This window comes from Choristoneura fumiferana, unplaced genomic scaffold (assembly GCF_025370935.1).
Source record: "Choristoneura fumiferana unplaced genomic scaffold, NRCan_CFum_1 Sck3bRy_361;HRSCAF=787_pilon, whole genome shotgun sequence".
Classification (NCBI taxonomy): Eukaryota; Metazoa; Arthropoda; class Insecta; order Lepidoptera; family Tortricidae; genus Choristoneura; species Choristoneura fumiferana.
The window spans coordinates 13,439-33,978 of record NW_027413014.1 but is presented as its reverse complement, the minus strand read 5'-3'; the positions used below and the strand labels follow the sequence as shown (position 1 = coordinate 33,978).

At 38.5% G+C, this 20,540-nt stretch overlaps 1 protein-coding gene across 2 annotated transcripts; it reads left to right on the top strand.

Annotated features, from left to right (window-relative positions):
* The first annotated feature begins 8,420 nt into the window (after window positions 1-8,420).
* Window positions 8,421-20,079, top strand: LOC141445127 (uncharacterized). 2 transcript variants are annotated; one of them, XM_074110910.1, is made up of 5 exons: window positions 8,421-8,586; window positions 12,248-12,443; window positions 12,528-12,683; window positions 12,846-12,926; window positions 19,934-20,079. In XM_074110910.1, the coding sequence occupies exons 1-5, from the start codon at window positions 8,557-8,559 to the stop codon at window positions 19,972-19,974; spliced, it is 504 nt and encodes a 167-aa protein (XP_073967011.1). In that variant the 5' UTR covers window positions 8,421-8,556; the 3' UTR covers window positions 19,975-20,079. The 2 variants fall into 2 exon arrangements, with proteins under 2 accessions (XP_073967011.1, XP_073967010.1); XM_074110909.1 differs by lacking the exon at window positions 8,421-8,586 and having other exon boundaries at window positions 11,775-12,443.
* The last annotated feature ends 461 nt before the right edge of the window (window positions 20,080-20,540 follow it).

The window sequence follows — 20,540 nt, the reverse complement described above, 5'->3', positions numbered from 1 at the left end:
CGAATATGTTGAAATGCTCTACAGACCAAACAAGCGCCAGAGCTTCTTTCTCCGTTTGACTGTATCTCCGTTCACAATCTGTTAGAGTTCTGTTTCCGTATGCAATAATACGTGGGCCTTTTGAGTCAATCTGTACTAATACGGCACCTAAAGCTACGGGGCTTGCATCCGCGATTATTTGTGTCTTGTCTTTGACATCGTAGTATCCTAGTGATTGTACTTTTGTCAATGTTTTCTTTAGCTCATCAAATGCTTCATCTTGTGGGTTTCCCCAAAAGGGTTTAAGGTCGGTGTTTTTTCCTAGTTTTTTCCTCAGTAATTCCTTTAAAGGTTCTGTTGTTGTTGCTAGATTCGGGATCCATTTGTTCACGTAATTAACAAGTCCGAGAAAACTTTGCAGTTCTTCTATTGTGGTGGGGGTTCTAAAGTCTGTTATACTATTGATGTATTTTGGCAGTGGCTTTACCCCATTTGGAGTCAGGGCATGCCCCAGAAAATCTACCTTCTGTACTTTAAATGTGCATTTGCTTTTGTTAAGTAAAACATTATTTTGTTCAAGAACGTCTAATACCCGCTGTAACCTGTGATCGTGATGTTCTTCACTATCTCCAAATACTAATATATCGTCGATGAAATTGACAACACCTTCACACTTTACTAGAATCTTTTCTAGTACTTTTTGAAATGTTTCTGGGGCACAACTAACTCCAAACATTAATCTTTTATATTGATACAGTCCTTTGCCCGTAATGAAAGTTGTGATATATCTGCAGTCTGGATGTAATTCAATTTGATGAAACGCATTCTTTATATCCAGTTTGCTGAAGTATTTTGCCTTACCAATTTTTGGTAAAAGTTGATCCATGCATGGTAAGGGATGGTTCTCTCGTATAATGGCTGTGTTAGCGCGCCGCATATCTACACACAGGCGTAAATCACCGTTTTCCTTCAAAATGGGTACCATGGGAGAAACCCATCTAGAGGGGCCGTGTACTTCTTCGATGATATCACCAGCTAGTAATTCTTCGATGGTCTTTTCGATTTTCTCCTCTAGTGGAATCGGTATACGTCTGTATGGTTGAGATACTGGTTTCACTGAACTGTCGATAGGAATTTCCACAAGGACATTTTTGAATTTAGGGAATGGCAGGGCTGCTGTTACTTCGTTAACCTTGTTAACTTCGATGCCAATCTTCAAAACGCCTAGCCGTATAGCTGTTTCTTTACCCAACAAATCTCTTGTACCACCATCAACAATGTATACTGTGGCGTGTTCTTTTCGATCTTTAACTTTGGTTTCAGTTTCGAAGGATCCTTTGACATTTAATGGTGTTTTACTTCCATAGGCTAACAGGGTTTTATCCGGTTTCTGTATCTGATTTTCTACTCTAACTTTTGTCCTGTCATTTTAAAGACACGACCAGATTTCCAATTTAATGGAGGTCTCATTAGTCTATTTAAAGACGCGACCACGTACAGTCTATACTAAACTGTAACTATAACCGATGTTGACACAGCAAATATACCACTGCATTTGATGTCATCAGTCATGTGATCTGATGATATCCAATTGGAGTTAATTTATTCTTTTTTTAAATACTTGAATTTTAATTTAATTGAAAACAAAAATAATATTTTGCACGTGCGGCTACAACACTTCAGAATTCTTAGTTGAGTCAATCCTTAACCAGCAGGGCTACTACGAAATTCGAAACCCGAAGCTCGCGTCGCGCGGTCTCTCTGACCCTCATACTATTTAATACGAGAGCGAAGGGGACGGCACGACACTAACCTCGGTTCTCAAATCTCGGAGCAGGCCCTCAGGCCACTTTTTATTTATTACGATCAAATGTGAATCATAAAGTAAAGCAGCGTGCGAGTGTGCGAATATGAATCGCAAATCTGAATTTTGTGTAAAATGTCATGCATGATACATACATTGCCGTCGATAATCAATCTCTTATCTATTCCTAGTCATCAACATTGCAATGTAACGAAAGCCGCACGGCACGACGCCCCTTTTCCACTTTACTTACAGGCTTTGGTTTGGCTATTTATTTCCCAATAGTATAAAAAAAAAGATTTATTTATTTTTGTCTTAGTTTCCAATATTATCAACAAAATGTTTTTTTCTTTAACTTTTAGTTACTCTCTTTCTTTCGACATTAATACAAGAAAGGAGAATAAATGTATATTTCCTGAACAAAAAAAATATAATAATTAAATTATTTAATTGCCCGTGACGTTAGCACTCAACACGATGAAAATGAAATAGCATGATATGAAAGAGGTTCACGCATTACTGAACCTAAAGACCATGACAAAAAGTTCAAAATGGCCAGCATCGATTTCCCACACAAATAATGCAACTATTATTATCAAAAGTATTTTTTTAAATATTAATGTCACTGATGTATTAAACTGCATAATGTAGAATAAGCCGAAGAGATACGGCTTTACTCGAATCGACCTTATATTGATTGAGATTTTTCCATCCCATCCTCGTCGCCACTTGTAGGATCTAGGGTTCTTTCCTCGTATCACTGGCTCGACAATGCCCGCGTGAGCACACTGCACAGCCTCCACAATCGCCCACGGCTCAGGTGACAGACACTGACGCTGTGCACTCACACACGAACACACGAGACATGTGCCTTTAAGGGCAACACACACAGAGAGCGGGCGCGGGTCGGGTCGTGTCCGCCGCGGGAGCCGCGCGGTTCGTTGTATTCACACAGAGCGCGGGTCGGACCCGCGACGGGCCCGCAGCGGCTATCAATGTTGCCAGTTTAGTGACTTTATCCCTAGAAGTGACGGCTTTTGCTTAAATCTTAGCGACCAAAAAAAAGTTTTGATTAAAAAAATGGTTTATCTGGCGACTTTTGGAGTACAAATGAAAACAGTTCTAGAACCAATAATAAGAATAAGAATAATTTTATTTTCTCAAACATGCTCGGAAATGTATGCGTTAATGTCACGAAATGGAGACATGAAGTTTCTCATTTATGGCTCCCTACCACCTCCCTACATAACTTCTTGGCCTAGGCCATGAAGTATGTATGAAAATCCATTATTGTCCGCTGCTCTAACTTTTTAAATTTGCTTACTAACATTAAACTGACAAAGGAAAAATTACGAACAGCCAACCACCACTACTCTATAAGCATTTGCGATACTGCGATGCGATGCGATGCGATGCGAAGCGATGCGAGGCGATGCGAGGCGATGAGAAGCGATGCGAAGCGATGCGAAGCGGTGCGAAGCGATGCGAAGCGGTGCGAAGCGGTGCGAAGCGATGCGAAGCGGTGCGAAGCGGTGCGAAGCGGTGCGAAGCGGTGCGAAGCGGTGCGAAGCGGTGCGAAGCGGTGCGAAGCGGTGCGAAGCGGTGCGAAGCGGTGCGAAGCGGTGCGAAGCGGTGCGAAGCGGTGCGAAGCGGTGCGAAGCGGTGCGAAGCGGTGCGAAGCGGTGCGAAGCGATGCGAAGCGATGCGAAGCGATGCGAAGCGATGCGAAGCGAAGCGATGCGAAGCGATGCGAAGCGATGCGAAGCGATGCGAAGCGATGCGAAGCGATGCGAAGCGATGCGAAGCGATGCGAAGCGATGCGAAGCGATGCGAAGCGATGCGAAGCGATGCGAAGCGATGCGAAGCGATGCGAAGCGATGCGAAGCGATGCGAAGCGATGCGAAGCGATGCGAAGCGATGCGAAGCGATGCGAAGCGATGCGAAGCGATGCGAAGCGATGCGAAGCGATGCGAAGCGATGCGAAGCGATGCGAAGCGATGCGAAGCGATGCGAAGCGATGCGAAGCGATGCGAAGCGATGCGAAGCGATGCGAAGCGATGCGAAGCGATGCGAAGCGATGCGAAGCGATGCGAAGCGATGCGATGCGAAGCGATGCGATGCGAAGCGATGCGATGGATGGATGGATGGATGCATGGATGGATGAAATATTTCCTCACATTGTTTGAGAAAAGCACTATACAAGCCTCGGCCAGAACAGGGATTGCTGGACTCGTTTTATCCGGCCTCGTCTACGACTCGGCCGTCTACCCCGAACTCGTCCCTTACTTCATGGCTTCAGGCAATTATACAGTGCCGCGAGATATATGTGGTTAACAAAAAAGTAAAACCGACTCCAAAAAAAAAAAAAAAATAACAATAAATGGAACCGACTACAAAACCCTTCAAAATATTTTCCTAGGTGTACCTACTAGCTCGAAGTCGGTGCCTCAGCACGAGCCAGCATAAATAATTGAAATAAAAAAACCGACACGCTCTTGGCCGGTTTTTGTTTATTACTTCATCACGTCTAAACCACTGAACCGATTTAGATGAAATTTGGTATACATATAGTTGTAGTCACAGAGATGGACATAGGATAGTTTTATCCCGGAAAATTTGTATAGTTTCTGCGGGATACATTGTATACCGAATTTCATCTAAATCGGTTCAGCGATTTTGACGTGATGATGATGACTGATGAAGTAATAAAGAAACAGACTTACAAACTTTCGCATTCATAATATTAGTGGGATGGGATTAAAAGTAAGTGTTTTTTATATTATGTATGTTGTTCGACAGTCAACGTCATAAATAAGTGATCACTTTTTAGGTATAGGTACCTTGTCGCTTTCAGTCGTTACACAATTTCGTATGGCTTATCAAACATGACGTTAAAGTGCCAAGGTACAAAAGTGATCACTTATTTATTACGTTGAATGTACCTACACGATATGTCATTAATTAATTATAATATTTATCTAATTAGTTATCAACATTTTTTTTCACGTAACCCAACCTTTCAGACCGCCAGTGCCCTGTCACTACCAGATTATTGTATTGTTACACAATTTACATAAGTATTCCAAATTTCAAGTCAATCTGACTACTGGAAGTGGTCAAAATATACTTGCAGAATTTGACTACAGACGGACAGACAGACAACGGGACAGGTGAAACTAAATAAAAGGTTGTAAAAAGTAGCCTTTATGTTATTCCAGCTATCTACGTACCAAATTTCATTCAAATGCCGTTTTAGTGTGACTGTGAAGGAGTAACAAACAAACACACACACACACACACACGCACACAAACTTTCGCATTTATAATATTTACTTATATATAGTACTTGTCAATTTAATTAGCTGTACATGGCTGACAATTATATTTTTATTAGAAAGTTAACAGTGTGGATTTTACTTTATTATTTAAATTTATGTAATGGTTAAGTTACAGAAATAGCGTATCTTTAACTTCCCTTAAAAAAAAAGCCCAGTAACACACTGTAGATAGGCAATGCTAATATATCAATACTGTGGAGTCAAAGTTATCGATACTATCAAAAATTCGATATATCGTTGCAACCCTACCTGTCAAAGGACGCCGCGTGCGAAGGTAAAGCCATAAATCGCACGCGGCATCCTTTGACAGAGGCGGCGCGTGTCAAAGCGGCGGCGCGATACAAACACCGGCCATTTGCCGCTCGGCACGGCTGCCAAATTAGGGGTTTTCCCCTCAAATTTAGGGGGTAAATAACCGGGATGGGGTATTTTTAAGGATTGTTGGGAAGTTTTGCTTTTTATATTTATTTTGTATTTCTTATATTTCACATTATTTCTTGATAAAAAAATAAAAAAAACAATTATTGGGCCTGGGGTAACCCGATCTAGCCAGTCAAATTTGATGACTCAGTATGATCCAGCAGGATCGTGAGGTAGACGACTATTGTTCCATACCTGCTGGCTCGTGCTGAGTCACCGACTTCGAGCTTAAAAGGGTTTTACGGTCGGTTCCATTTTTTATTTTTTTTGGAGTTGGTTTTACATGCTTCTTAAAAAAATATTTTTATACGTATTAACCTGTTGAACCTAATAAGATTTTGCATTACCTGCAGCAACGCATGCTAAAATGTGGTATAGTAGTTAGGTTATATTAACATATATATGTTTTATCCAAGATAGCTTCCATCGAAAATAGCCTAGTGTGTATTTCTTTTCAGTCGGTTCCATATGGGTATCAAATGAAAGGGCTCGAAAAATAGAATCTTCACACGAAAAAAAATCAAATCCAATGTCGCTGCCATCACAAAAGCAACGTTAATCAATATGTAATCGTCTGGACCATAGTTCAAAAACGGAACCCGTATAGTTTCGCCATGTCTGTCTGTCTGTCTGTCCGTCCGCGGCTTTGCTTAGGGACTATCAATGCTAGAAAGCTGTAATTTTGCACGGATATATAATGAAAACTATCCCGACAAAATGATACTTGTACAATGAAAAATTAAAAAAAAAAAAAACATTTTGTGGGTACCTCCCATAGACGTAAAGTAGAGATTTTTATATGTAGGTAAGTAAGCCGGTGGGTGGAAAATTAAAAAAAAATCTGGATGGTAAGTATATCAAACTTACAATCCTGCCTGATGTCATTATACGACATGTTGCTGTGTGTGTAATCATTCACTTCAATTCTTGTGGCACTACCTATACTAACATGTTTTAGGGGGATTTCCAATTAATTATAGCAATTTTAGGGGTTTTTAACTTAAGTTTTAGGGATAAATATTTTTGAGAGTTGGTAACTCTGCGCTCGGCCCGCGCGCTGTTTGTGACGACGGGCGACGGGCGCGGGCCCGCGCACGACCCGCGCCCGCGCCCGCGTTCTGTGTGAAGGCTTCCATATACCGCCATGCAAATACGCCCGTCGCGGGCCCGCGCACGACCCGCGCCCGCTCTCTGTGTGTGTTGCCCTTTAGTCATACACTACACATACCACATTTACATCTAAATCGGTTCCGCGGTTTAAGTATGAAGAGGTAGGTAACTAGGTACCCGATAGACGGACACACTGGTATTTATAATATACCTAATTATGGTTACGGAGCTATAGCTGAAAAACTGCCCAAACAAAAGGACGTAAGAGCCGTGAGATTCCTATGAACATACAACCTTTTTTAATTCACCGTACAGGATATTGGTTTTAAATTAAGGACTAATAGCGGTAGAGAGTAGGTACGGAACCCTTAATTCATTGATCGTGGTTCAACACGCACTTGGTCGCTTTTTTTCCTCTGTTATGTGTATTTCTTTGTAGAACTGTTACCTATACCTACACATAGGTAAGTAATTAAGTATTTATGGCTTGAGCATTTTTAAATTCCTATCCCACGGCTGCGGCTGTGTGTCCGTCAAAGTTCGATCAATTAGGTGGTTTCTAAATCTAAATACATAATTTCTCTGATTCTGACTGACCATGGGCTTGTCCTTGTCAAGGACAGCGGTTGTTGCTATGCGGTGCGCGGTTCCACTCCACCACAGCTGAACGCGAAATAATCAAAGATAAGAAGTGGATAAGAATTAAGCTTTAAAATCTTAACAAGCCCTTATGGAAATACAAATATTCCGTAAAATCTTGTTCAAAGTTCATAATCGTGCCTAATGTAGGTAATGACCCGGTTGACGGTAGGTACCAACAAAAAGAAGTGCGATCCCATTTTTAAAAAAAGCGGCCAAGTGCGTGTCGGACCACGCACAACGAACGGTTCCGTGCCTATTAAAAAGGTCGTATCGTTACTGAAATCTAATGGCACTTACGTCCTTTTCTTTAAGGAAGGCAGTTTTTTAGAAATATCTCGAAAACCTTTGAACCGATCTTGTTCAAAACAATTTTCGCTGAAAGAATTTAATAAGCCTTTAGAAAAAAATTATGGGGATAGGATAAGAAATGTGAATGAGCCTCCTGTTCCCTATGGTCGGCTCGGTCGGTTGCGTGTTCAGTGCACTTTGAGGATCTTATCGGACTATCGGTGATAATAATAATTCCGGTTGGAGTTAGAAATATGTGTAATGTCTCAAGCTTCTAGGAACGAATCTAATGTGTCAACAATGACAAAGATCATTCTAGCCATAAATATTATACCTACCTTTCCAGCCTGCTATGCATATGCAACAAGGTTGCCACAAATTGTATCCAATTAGTTCATTTAGAAACCAAGCAAGAGGATTCAAACCAAATCGAATGGCAGTTGTTTTAAAGTCCGACATTTTGAACTCCTAAGACCCCGCGTACAAATTACAAAATTAATTTTGAGCTTACAGAATGTCAAAAAGTTCCTAATTAAAAAACATAATGCTGGGTCTCAGCCAGTCTCAGGAGGCTATAAAATTTCAACTGTATACTACCATTATACTACACAGGTTTATTATTGTTGACAAGTGATAATGGAAACATACTCGGCATTTCGCCCGCGACGGACAATTCCACACTCTACGCAAAGTTTCATCGACTATGGATTTAATGCGGGTGTACAGAAATAATAAAATATGTGTCGCACGATTAAATAAATAACAAAACACATAATAATACAGAAATAGTAATATTTTTTTTTTAATATATAGCGCTACGTACCTACTCAAAAGTCACTTCTGTTTTTAGTTGGCGCGTGTAACGGAACGCGAAATTTAATTTAAGTATTTTGTAGCGAACGTGTTAGTGCAAAGAGTAAAGTATGTGTTAGTGCTTGTTTTGTTAGCCACAGGACAGGTGTTAGAGGTGAAAAAATGGAAGACACCGGACGGAATTCTGAAAAGGTGAGTAGTTTTTACTATATATATTAGATAGTGTATAGTAGAAAGCTGTGATATGTATGTATTGCATAGTTCCGCGCATAAGTAGTTTATTATCTTAATGATGACGCCATTTTTGACGCTCAAATATTGTTTAGTAATTTTGCTTATATTTGATGAGTTCCAACCTCGACATTGGCGGAATCATCGCATCGTTCGATGGGGCCATTATAATCCCAAAAATTGAATTGAATTGACGAGCAATGAATTGATTATTCCGATGCGTACTCTGTAGGTATTTAACGAAAAAATAACGACGTAACGAGTATTGTAGATAGGTATACTTTCACCTCGAGATTCCCGTGGCTGGAAAGCCGGTGGATTTTGAAACCTACACATCGATTAAAACAATCAATTTTTCCACGTCAATTAAATAGCCATCGATGACGCTTCGACATGGACCCCCGAACTGGACTGAGTCTCCTTGGCCAGAGAATGCCTATGACGTCGGTCACCCACCGTTTGAATCGTCGCCTTCGCTGGCTCGAATGACGCTTCGACATGGACCCCCGAACTGGACTGAGTGGTCTTGGCCAGAGAATGCCTATGACTTCGGTCACCCACCGATTGAATCGCCGCCTTCGCTGGCTCGCCTTCGGCTAGTCGAATCCACTGAACTCTAAATATACCTACCCGATATCCTTAACCATAATGTGAGTAAGATTAATTCATGCTTATTTTGTCTATACGTTTATAAGTACCTACAATATACCTACTTACAGCCAGTTACACAATGTTAATTAGCGCGAATGCATGCATGGGCCATTAGACACTCACTGTGGCCTAGTTTATACTTTTTATGTTTAGACTGCTTTGGCCTGTAAGGCAGTTTTTATACATTTGGTGGTATGCGGTGCGCCACGGGCGTGTCAAAGGCATATGACAGGATATGGTGGGTGTCGGTGATAAAGAAGCAGCTCAGAAAGCCCTATTGTGCAGTACCTATTGATTTCCTTACAAAAAAACTTTGTCTGTTCTGATTTTGTTTTAGTGTGTTTCTGGAAATTCAATATATTACATTTTACTCTACAGACGCGGGCGAAGCCGCGGGCATCAGCTAGTAGGCTATATTTTATCGTGGTTTTCCTTGCGTTCTTTAAAAAGTCTTTTAGTGTAAAATAAAGATAGATAAATAAAATCAAACCAATCATAAATGAAATCTATTTTATAGTGGTATTCTTGTAGTTTTTAGCTGATTATACACATTGATGAATTGTTGCAGGTAAAACCTGGAATTAAAAAAAAAAGAAGGAAAACGTATGACAACATGTCATATAAATATTTAAAGAGCATTATAAGAAAGTCATCAAAAAGAGGTTTTTCTAACTATGCTGAGACGTCTCTTAATCTAGAACCTTCTACATCGTTTGCGCCATCTGCCCATGTCAATACATCTGCAAATCTACCATCTTCTACACCTGTACAGGCGGTCGCAGATGATATTACTGCATTGGTTGAGCTACCTGCCACTACATCGACATATCCTACGTTGGTTGAGTCACCTGCCATTACATCTGCATATTTTCAATCTTCTCCATCGGTTGTCCCATCTGCCTTTGTTGGTGCTTCTTCATCTAACCAACTAAATGAAACTAATTTTCAAAAATCACTTCAAAATTGGGCTGTTGAAACTCATGTAACACACAATGCTTTTAACAAGCTATTAGAAATTTTAAAGGAAGTAAAAACAGTAGACGAATTAACCAATCTTCCTATAGATTGCAGGACTCTTTTAAAAACTAGTAAAATAAACAATATTTCTCAGACAGAATCTGGTCAATACTATCACTTTGGATTAGCTGTAAGTCTAAGTCATGCACTGAAAAATCAAACATCCAATCTGTCAATCGATTTCGATATAAATATTGATGGTTTGCCATTGACTAAAAGTTCAGGTAGTCAATTTTGGCCAGTATTGGGAAGTCTTTGTTCAAATAAAACTCCTTTTGTGATAGGTGTTTGGCATGGTCTTCGTAAACCAAAGCATCCCAATGAGGTATTAGAGCCATTCATAGAAGAATACTTACATATTAAAGCAAATGGCTTTCATCATGAAAATAAAGTAAAAAATATTGTTTTAAAAAAGATTATTTGCGATGCCCCAGCTAAATCTTTCATTCTTTGCACTAAAGGCCATAATGCATATTTTGGTTGCACCAAATGTATAACTGAGGGAAATTATGTAAATAACAGGGTTTGTTACAATGATTTGCATTCAGAATTGCGAACAGACCAAGGTTTCCGCGACGGTCAGTATGGTGATGATTATCACATCCAGCCAAGCCCTTTATTACAACTGGACATAGATTTAATAAAAGGCGTCCCACTTGATTACATGCACCTTGTCTGTTTGGGTGTAATGAAAAGGTTGTTGCAATTTTGGATAAAGGGTAATATTTCGGTTAGAATGAAGCAAAATGATTTACATAATTTTGACCAAACCACCTTCGATATGAGAAATTGTATTAGCTCAAATGATTTTTCAAGATTACCTAGGTCATCTATTGAACTGGACCGATGGAAGGCTACAGAGTTTAGACAGTTACTTCTCTACACAGGTCCAATTATACTGGAAAATAGATTAAAACCTTCTCAATACGCACACTTTTTAACACTTAGTTGTGCAATTAGGATTTTATGCAGTACAGTATTTTGTATACAATTTAATAATTATGCAAAGGATTTACTGATGTATTTTGTCAGGAATTATTCTAAACTGTATGGACAAGAGTATGTATCTTACAATGTTCACAATCTTATACATTTGTCAGATGATGTATTAAATTTTGGTTCACTAGATAACTTCTCTGCATTTCAATACGAAAACTATATGTTTGAAATAAAAAAATGTTTGAAATCTTGCAATATGCCTTTACAACAGCTAATAAACAGAATTAATGAAAAACGCTTCTATCAGAGTAATACTGCCTTAGTTAAAATGTCATCAAATTTCATTATTTCCTCTACTGAACCTCTTTTGACTGACACAACAGTTAAAATATATAAGTGGGTGAAATATTTGCATTTTAAATTAGGAACTGACAATAAAAACAACCACTGTCTTATTAAAGGCAATGTTGTGGTAAAGATTGTAAGAATAATTGAATGTATGAAGACAAAACATATGTATATAATTTTTCAAAGATATTATGAAAACATATATATCTTATGAAAACTTTTTCGAAATACCTTGTGAATCTAAGTTTACTCATGGTGGTTACATTTCACACTTGAGTGATGTGTGCGAGATAGTATCTATTAGTGAAATCATCACAAAATGTATTCATTATAAAAATTATGCAATATTTTTTGTTACCTAACATATTAAAATATACATAAGAATGTATAATTGTATAGTACTGCTTAAGTAATGCTTGCTTAGTTATATTATTTAATTACCAGCATGCAACATATGTTATCATCATCAGGTGAGTCTTATTAACTATATAAATTCGGAATTTATAATATGATAAAATCCATATCTATCAGACCTCTATAAAAAAAAACACAGTTACAATCAGAATTTTTAATTTGCGCCGGTTATTAATCAAAGGCAAACTTAATGTTAAACATGTTAAATAACAGTAAGAACAGAATAACTAATTTGGTTTTATATATATTTCAGCTTATTTATGCGGTGGTCATATTTACATGCGATAATGAGGAATATATATCGGCTGCTCCTAAAAAATGGATCGATGAGAATGAAAAAAGCTGTATATGGCCAAAAAAGACATTGGAAAGAAAGGCTATAAATTTACAAATGAAGCCTGAAAATGACTGGGTAAAATATACTATTGTAAAAGTAGTTGGATATTATGGTAAGATTTTCAATGTTCGTTATTTATTACTTACAAGTTAATATCATACACATTCACACAATTTTTTTTAACCCTTGATTTCAGCAACCCTGAAAGAAGCTGTTGCAGTTGAAAAAGCCAAGCAGTGTAGTAGTTCTTCGGAACCTGAAGAGGCAACATTAAAAAGAAAAATAACCTTCAACAAAAGATACCGGGACGATTCTTTATCTCCTGCACCCACTCTTCAAACAATTCAGAAGGGTATGCAGCCTAACTATAAGTATTTGTCTTGTCTGTGGGCATTTGTATATTAGGCTCAACATTTTGTGTAAATCTAGTTGCAAATACTTTTCGATGATCTGCTCTGCCGTCAGAGTCCGCCGGTTTGCGCAAGCCTTTATGTTAATTCATTTACCATTTCAGCAACCGTCGAGAAATCTGCCGCAGCCGGCAATGAGAAGCACGTTAGCAGTGACTCGGAATCCTCAGAAGACACAGACACGAGTAAGTATTTATTTTTTACAGTTACGCCCCAAGTAATGCAAAACCAATAGGTATGTCCACACTGTTAGGCTACGGTACCTGCTTACCATCAGGCAGGCCGTAAGCTTGTTTGCCACCGTCGTTGTATAAAAAAAGGTCTGTCCACACTGGACGCATGCTCAGCCGAGCGCGGCTCGCCCTAGCGTGCGCGCTCAGTGTGGTCGTCGCTCGGCGAGCAAATTCGACCGAGCGCATGCGGCCGAGCATGCGAGCGGCTCGGGCAAGCGTGTGGACGGCTCGGGAACCCGCTCGGCTGAGCATGCATCCAGTGTGGACACCTATTCATTCGCACGCCAAGCACGTCTGAAAAGAAACCAACTTTTGTATTTGACGGGTAAATAACTTAGTAGATGGACAGTTGAAGAGCTCGAAATGATAACACACGATTCTCTTCTCAAGAGAGGCTTAAGAGACTCTTCGAGTGTCCACCTATTTCTGCTGCTGACTGTACTAAAACATTTCATATAAAACGCAACCTTGGCTAAGTACCTGATGGGGTATATAGTTCAAGTTACGAAATATAATCTTTTAGAATGACCTCATGCTACAGTCGACAGCTTTGCTAATGCAATAGGGATTCACGCGGGATTCCGTAAGGTTCAATTTCGCGTAACAAAATGCGATTGCGTGGCGTCACGGGCACGGCATATTTTTTCGTCGTCTGGCGGTGTAAAGGTTAAAGGCATTTAAAACATGTGTGATTTTGTTTTAAAGCCGAATTATGTGCAGTTGCATACATTATTTTTTCTAGACACGATTTTTAAATCTGGAAATTACTTATTTATGGAAGGTATAAAGCAGGGCTTGTTAACGTTACCAAATTCACACTATAAGTAACGTTAAATAACGGTAAAAATCATAAAAATACCCTAGTACCGGTATTAAAATTTAACGTTAATTGATAACTTAACATTATTTAACGTTACCTAATTACCGTTATTTTTACCGGTAAATTTACTTTACATTGTAGGGCTTGTTAACGTTACCCAATTCACATTATTATAACGATACCGAAGTAACACTATCGGTAATTTTTGCTATGCTACCGAGTGTTGCCAATTTAGCGCGTGCATACTCGCTCGATAAATGAGGATAATCTAAAATTTAACGTTACCCAAGCTTACCGGTAAATAGTAATATAAATACCGTTAAAATGATTAACGATACTTTTGAATTAACGTTAATTTAATGAATAGCTGATAACGTTACCATTTTTTTTACCGGTAAAAAGTTGTATAAGTAACGGTAAATCGTTTAACGTTAATTATCATTTAACGTTAAATCGGTTTGACAGTTGGTAACGTTACCACTTTTTAACGGTATTTAAAGCCCTGGTATAAAGATTCGGTGTAGAGATATATATATATATATATATTTTTGTAATATTTTTTTTAAATATTTGGGGACAATCTTACACAAATCGACCTAGTCCCAAACTAAGCAAAGCTTGTACTATGGGTACTAGACGACGATATACATACTTATACAATAGATAAATAAATACTTGTAGAAATATGAGTATGGTCCTTGTATGGTCATTACTATGTGTGGTTTATTAAGGATTGGCATTATAGCACTTACGAAACGCCAGTGTTGCCATGCGTGGCGCGCTTGACAGAGCCTGAGATCTGGACGCGGGAAAAGCGATCGTCAATTGTCAGTTTGTAAAAGAAGTCTGGCCCGAGTCGACAGTCTCAGGAACTGTTACGCGTTTCTTTATTATTTAGCTAGGCTTTTCCTTAAGTTATTGTGAATCGTTATGATAGTTGCATTTCTAAGATTTCAGTGAACGAGTGTCGTATTGTTTTGGTTTTATCTTGACCACAATAAGTGGACTTTTGTTAGTTCTTCAAAATAGTTTCATTCTCTGCCCGAATCCCACTTGTTATGCCCACATTGATCATGTTAGGGTCGGATCCCGGCTCTCTAAGTCCTATCTTACGACATCAGAAGTGGTCCGAACGGGCAAATGAAACTAAATTTTCGTATATCGTGTGAAATTGTGATTGTGCTAGTTACGCGCAGTGACATTATCAGTGTTTTTTTACTTATTTTAAAACAATAACGAATGAATGCAACTGCCCTTTATATTGATTGCACACAATCTTTGATACTAACACGCATAAAATGTGGTTAAATTTTACGTTAAATCGGCAAATAGTGTGATTTTACAAAGAATTTAATTTTTTTTCGTTTCGTTATTGTATTCGTTAAAAAAAAGTTAAAGAAATTTAGTACATGCAGTCATGCCATGTTTTTTTTTTTTTATGTGACGGTATTCTTGTGTCACACTTGTGTGTTTATTCGAAATTATGTTATGAAATGTACAGGCGTGGTAATTTGAAATCTGTGATAATAATAAAGCCAATTTGTGTTTTCTTTTTCAAAAAATGCGTCGACTTTAAATCACATTTAGTTACGTTGGCAATTCTTCTAGTCTGTCAAGAATGTCTCTTTGCATTGCAGCCAGATTAAAAAAAAAAAAAGATACGTCAAAGTCACTGTGTTTGTTTACAACAAAGTTAAGCCGGTAAATTTGGAATATTTCGTAATTTTTAGTCGGTGTAAACTATGAATAGTAAAGTTTTTTTGTAGCGCACGAAGCATTATTTGCGGTTACAGGCAGTATGAATGACGAGATGGATAAGGTAACAACGGAAATTTGGTGAGTTTTCTTTTTATCATTCGGCTCTATTTTAAACTTATTTTTCTTTCTCTTGGTTATCCGTTTAACCCAAGAGTTGTGTTAAGTGAATTGATCAGTACTGAGAACATTCGTTTAGCGTAAGAAATTATATTTTGCTGGTGCTGGTAATATAATTACGCGTTGAAGAAATCGTAAGCTCATGGGTTCAGTCTAAGCAACTGGTTGCCGAAAACAAAAACAATGAGTTCATTCTATACGCCACACTTAGTAAGTGTATTTAGAGAACTTTATATTATGAATATGGATGTGGTACATGTTCCTTGGCATGTACATGAACACTTGCAATATCAGTGTTGTCTGCATGATGCATAATTAATTACATTATTATAAAGACGAAAGCGTAATTTTCAGTTATTGCAGACTGCAATTTGTAGTAACAGTCTTACTCTTAAGGACACTTGAGTTACCAATGCATTGTGGTCACGCCTTCATACAACAGTGGTTGTATTTCAACCAATGTTACCTATTTGCATTAAAAATGTCAACAGATAGAACTAAACATTTACTACGACCCTTACCTAACCTTTGTGACCTGAAATTAATGTGAATCTTTGGATAATTAATGCTTCTTTTCATGGTTGTGATGTATGGATTGGATGTTATTAAAAACATATTTAGCAAAACTGAGTTGCTTGTTACCCCAGAAACCTTGAGTATTTAACATTTTGTTTTTAGCTTATATGGTGCCTCAATAACACATTTGAGAGTGTCATGGTGTGATATCTTTGATGGGTATTAGCAAAGATTTTTGTTTAGTTACATGACAAATTTTATTAAATTTAATTTTTGTAAACTTCACTCCTTAGTAAAAAAAAAAAGAAAGTTTATGTGGCTCATTGATTTATTTGAGTTTTGTCTTTTGCCGCGATTTCTGTGCAATGTGAACTTTTGTGATATCAAATAATGCATTTTTGTGTTGCTTGTGAGTAAAGAGAGATTACAGAGAGTTACTACAGACTAAATTATTGCTACTACTAACAAAATCAAGTTAGTACAAACAATATTACTGTACTGCTACTGTAAACAACATAAAGTCGCATCTGCAATGCCCTGGTGTTGCCGATGTTTGTGGGTGGTGGTGGTCTACTTGCCATCGGGGGACCCACTTGCTCCTTTGCCGTCCGGTCGAGTAAAAAAAAAAAAAAAAAAAAAAAAAAAATACAAGTTACTAATGTTTTTTCCACTACAATCAACTTCTTTTCAAGAGTCAATGACTAGATTTGGGTATTGATGAAAAGGGGGGGATGACTTTTTGTAGTCGCTTAATTTTTTGAGAGCCAATACAAAAAAAAAAGTGTTGCTGCTTGCAATCAACTACATACCGAGGTCTGTCAGTAGCGAAAAAAAAATTAAATAAAAAAAAAAAAAAAAACGTCATGCTAAGTTTACACAACTCTGACAAATCTATGTTGAATTACTTCAAATATTGAAACAGGATAAATCATTCAATTTAATGCAAAAACAGAACTTAGCTTCTTATCGGGAAAACATCTGCGTTGTCAAATTAATGATTCTCTGTTTCTGAATTTAATAAAAAAAAAAAACTGCTGAATGTGTTAGCTAAATAAACTGACATTGTTTTATTCAAGTTTCTTTATAAATGTGTGACATTTGCTATCAAAAACTTAGCAAATAATGAATAGTGTTTTGTTGGATTTTTTTGAGTTGAGTTACTGTACTTTACTGTGTTTGGGTTACATAGAAGGCTTTATGCCGAGTAATCTGGTTATAATTATAACAACATAGCCTTTTTTTATTCCGAACTGTTAGTTAATTTCTACTATTTCTGTGTATTTTGTTATAAAATGTCTATAAGTTCTGTGTGTCTTTTGGCATGAGCCTCCTCTAACTGCCTCCATTGCACTCTGTCGGCTGCAGCTCTGTTCAGTGTGGCCCCAGGGCTAGGCGGAGGTTGTCTTCCTTTCTTGTTGGTTAAAGTATGGGAGTGATCTGGTTAGGGCACAGGTTTTTGAGACCTAGCTATGTGTGGTTTGTGCAATTCACTTTTTTTTCTATTAGTGATATAGGTACTGAAATTGATCGACATTGTGGAATTGCTAATTAATCAATAGAAGCTGGGAATTCCTCATAATTTTTGCTCTGAGTGTATGATCTGCTAATGTTATTTTTGTTTTTCAATAATGGTTTTCTGTAAATAATTAACCATTTCCTGAGAGGTACTGGATAATGATGATATTTTGTCTTGCAATCAATTTGATAATTTTGTTGGTCAGTGGACGGACACAGATATTGATGTAGATAGAGTTATGGCAGCAGAAGGAAAAGACAAATCTGATCAGCTGGATATGAGAGGGTGCGGTTTGGTATTAATGTTTTAGAATGAGATAATTGTGGAGGTGTAAGGGGATCTAAGCTCAAGCCTCACCTGTAAGTTTGCAACCGTTTGGAGATGGTGCCTGTGGGTAAAGTGCTGGACGGTGTGAGTGTGGCAACTTGCAACTGGCAAGTGAGTCAGATTATTCGGAAAATGTAAGATCTTAAATTCATGTTGAAGATTTCTGTATTGTAGAGTATCTGTTGGAGCTGTTGTTTTCTAACGATGTTACAAAAAAAGAAGTATTTTTAACTATTGAAAAAAAAAGAGTGATGGAGTCACAGGGATGACTGAGGAAAGTCACAGGGATGACTTATAGGAGAGTCACAGGGATGACTCGTAGGAAAGTCACAGGGATGACTTGTAGGACAGTCACAGGGATGACTTATAGGAGAGTCACAGGGATGACTCGTAGGAAAGTCACAGGGATGACTTGTAGGACAGTCACAGGGATGACTTATAGGAGAGTCACAGGGATGACTCGTAGGAAAGTCACAGGGATGACTTGTAGGACAGTCACAGGGATGACTAGTAGGAGTGTCACAGGGATGACTCGTAGGAAAGTCACAGGGATGACTTGTAGGACAGTCACAGGGATGACTAGTAGGAGAGTCACAGGGATGACTCGTAGGAAAGTCACAGGGATGACTTTTAGGAGAGTCACAGGGATGACTCATAGGAAAGTCACAGGGATGACTAGTAGGAAAGTCACAGGGATGACTTGTAGGAGTCACAGGGATGACTCGTGAAAAGGTCACAGGGATGACTGGTAGGAGAGTCACAGGGATGACTCCTAGGAAAGTCACAGGGATGACTGGTAGGAAAGTCACAGGGATGACTGGTAGGAGTCACAGGGATGACTCGTAGGTAAGTCACAGGGATGACTCGTAGGTAAGTCACAGGGATGACTGGTAGGGAAGTCACAGAGATGACTTGTAAGAATGTCACAGGGATGACTAGTAGCGGAGTCACAGGGATGACTCGTAAGAGAGCCATAGGAATGAAAGGAAAAGAGAAAATAAAAATGGCTACTGAAATAAGCATGACTGGTAGTTAAGTCACAGAATGGAATAATGGTTGGCTCTCTCTTTCTGTCTCTCTCGTTTTCACTCATCTTTAAGTAATACTATGCGGAATTTATCAGAATAATGTCTAATACTATTGTTACTGATTTTGATTTGTGTGTGTGTGTGTGTGTGTGCGTAATTTTGTTTTGTTTTGTGTGTGTGTTGTGGTCAGAAGTGGCCGAGCGAATATTATGATGCTATTGTGTCGATTGTTGCAGATTAAACACACGAGGACGTGTGTCTTGTAGGATGGCCGTGTAGAAATATGAGTATGGTCCTTGTATGGTCATTACTATGTGTGGTTTATTAAGGATTGGCATTATAGCACTTACGAAACGCCAGTGTTGCCATGCGTGGCGCGCTTGACAGAGCCTGAGATCTGGACGCGGGAAAAGCGATCGTCAATTGTCAGTTTGTAAAAGAAGTCTGGCCCGAGTCGACAGTCTCAGGAACTGTTACGCGTTTCTTTATTATTTAGCTAGGCTTTTCCTTAAGTTATTGTGAATCGTTATGATAGTTGCATTTCTAAGATTTCAGTGAACGAGTGTCGTATTGTTTTGGTTTATCTTGACCACAATAAGTGGACTTTTGTTAGTTCTTCAAAATAGTTTCATTCTCTGCCCGAATCCCACTTGTTATGCCCACATTGATCATGTTATGGTCGGATCCCGGCTCTCTAAGTCCTATCTTACGACATACTTAAATACATAGAAAACATCCATGACTCAGGAACAAATATTCGTGCTCATCACACAAATAAATGCCCATACCGGGATTTGAACCCGGGACCTCCGGCTTCGTAGGCAGGGTCACTACCAACTAGGCTACAGAGGTCGTCAATTGTATTCATTATTTGCAGATCATAGTTTGGACAAGCAGATAATCGCAACTTCGATGTAACCTTAACACCAGAAGATATTCAACAAGCAGATGTGGTTTTTCAAGATGACTTGCAATTTATTTCACTGAAATGTAACAGTGACCAGCGGAGTATTAGTAGAGAAAGCAATACTGCTTCAGAGTATGGTAAGGGTAAAATACTTACAATAAATCGCCTATTCATATTGGTATTCTTTTTGAACGCCTTGTCAGTCAACCGTGTGTCACACACGCCGAACTTTTTAGCGGAGGAGCGAGGATATACCTTATTAGCTAAGTCCACACCAATGCGCTTTTCACATTCAACAAGGCATGTGTCATATTGCTGTCACACTCACCCAGCCTAAGTAAAATAAGTGACACCAAATGCGCACTCGTGTGGACTTAGCTATTTGAACAGCATAAAGGTAAAACGTCCGAGTTGCTCGACGGCTGTAACTATCGTATATGGCATGGCACTCTATGTCAAAGGGGACATGGCTTAAATTCGATAACTGAAGAAATATCCTCTTAGTTCGAATAGCCTTATAGGTTTGCTTTGACATTTACGCAATGAACACCTACTTGCAGTGTTTATTTCTTATTGC

Coding starts and splice junctions, on each gene's coding strand:
- LOC141445127 (XM_074110909.1), top strand. CDS start 12,185: ATGTTAAACATGTTAAATAACAGTAAGAACAGAATAACTAATTTGGTT. Junction 12,444..12,527: donor AAAAGTAGTTGGATATTATG/GTAAGATTTTCA, acceptor CCTTGATTTCAG/CAACCCTGAAAGAAGCTGTT. Junction 12,927..19,933: donor CTCAGAAGACACAGACACGA/GTAAGTATTTAT, acceptor CATTATTTGCAG/ATCATAGTTTGGACAAGCAG.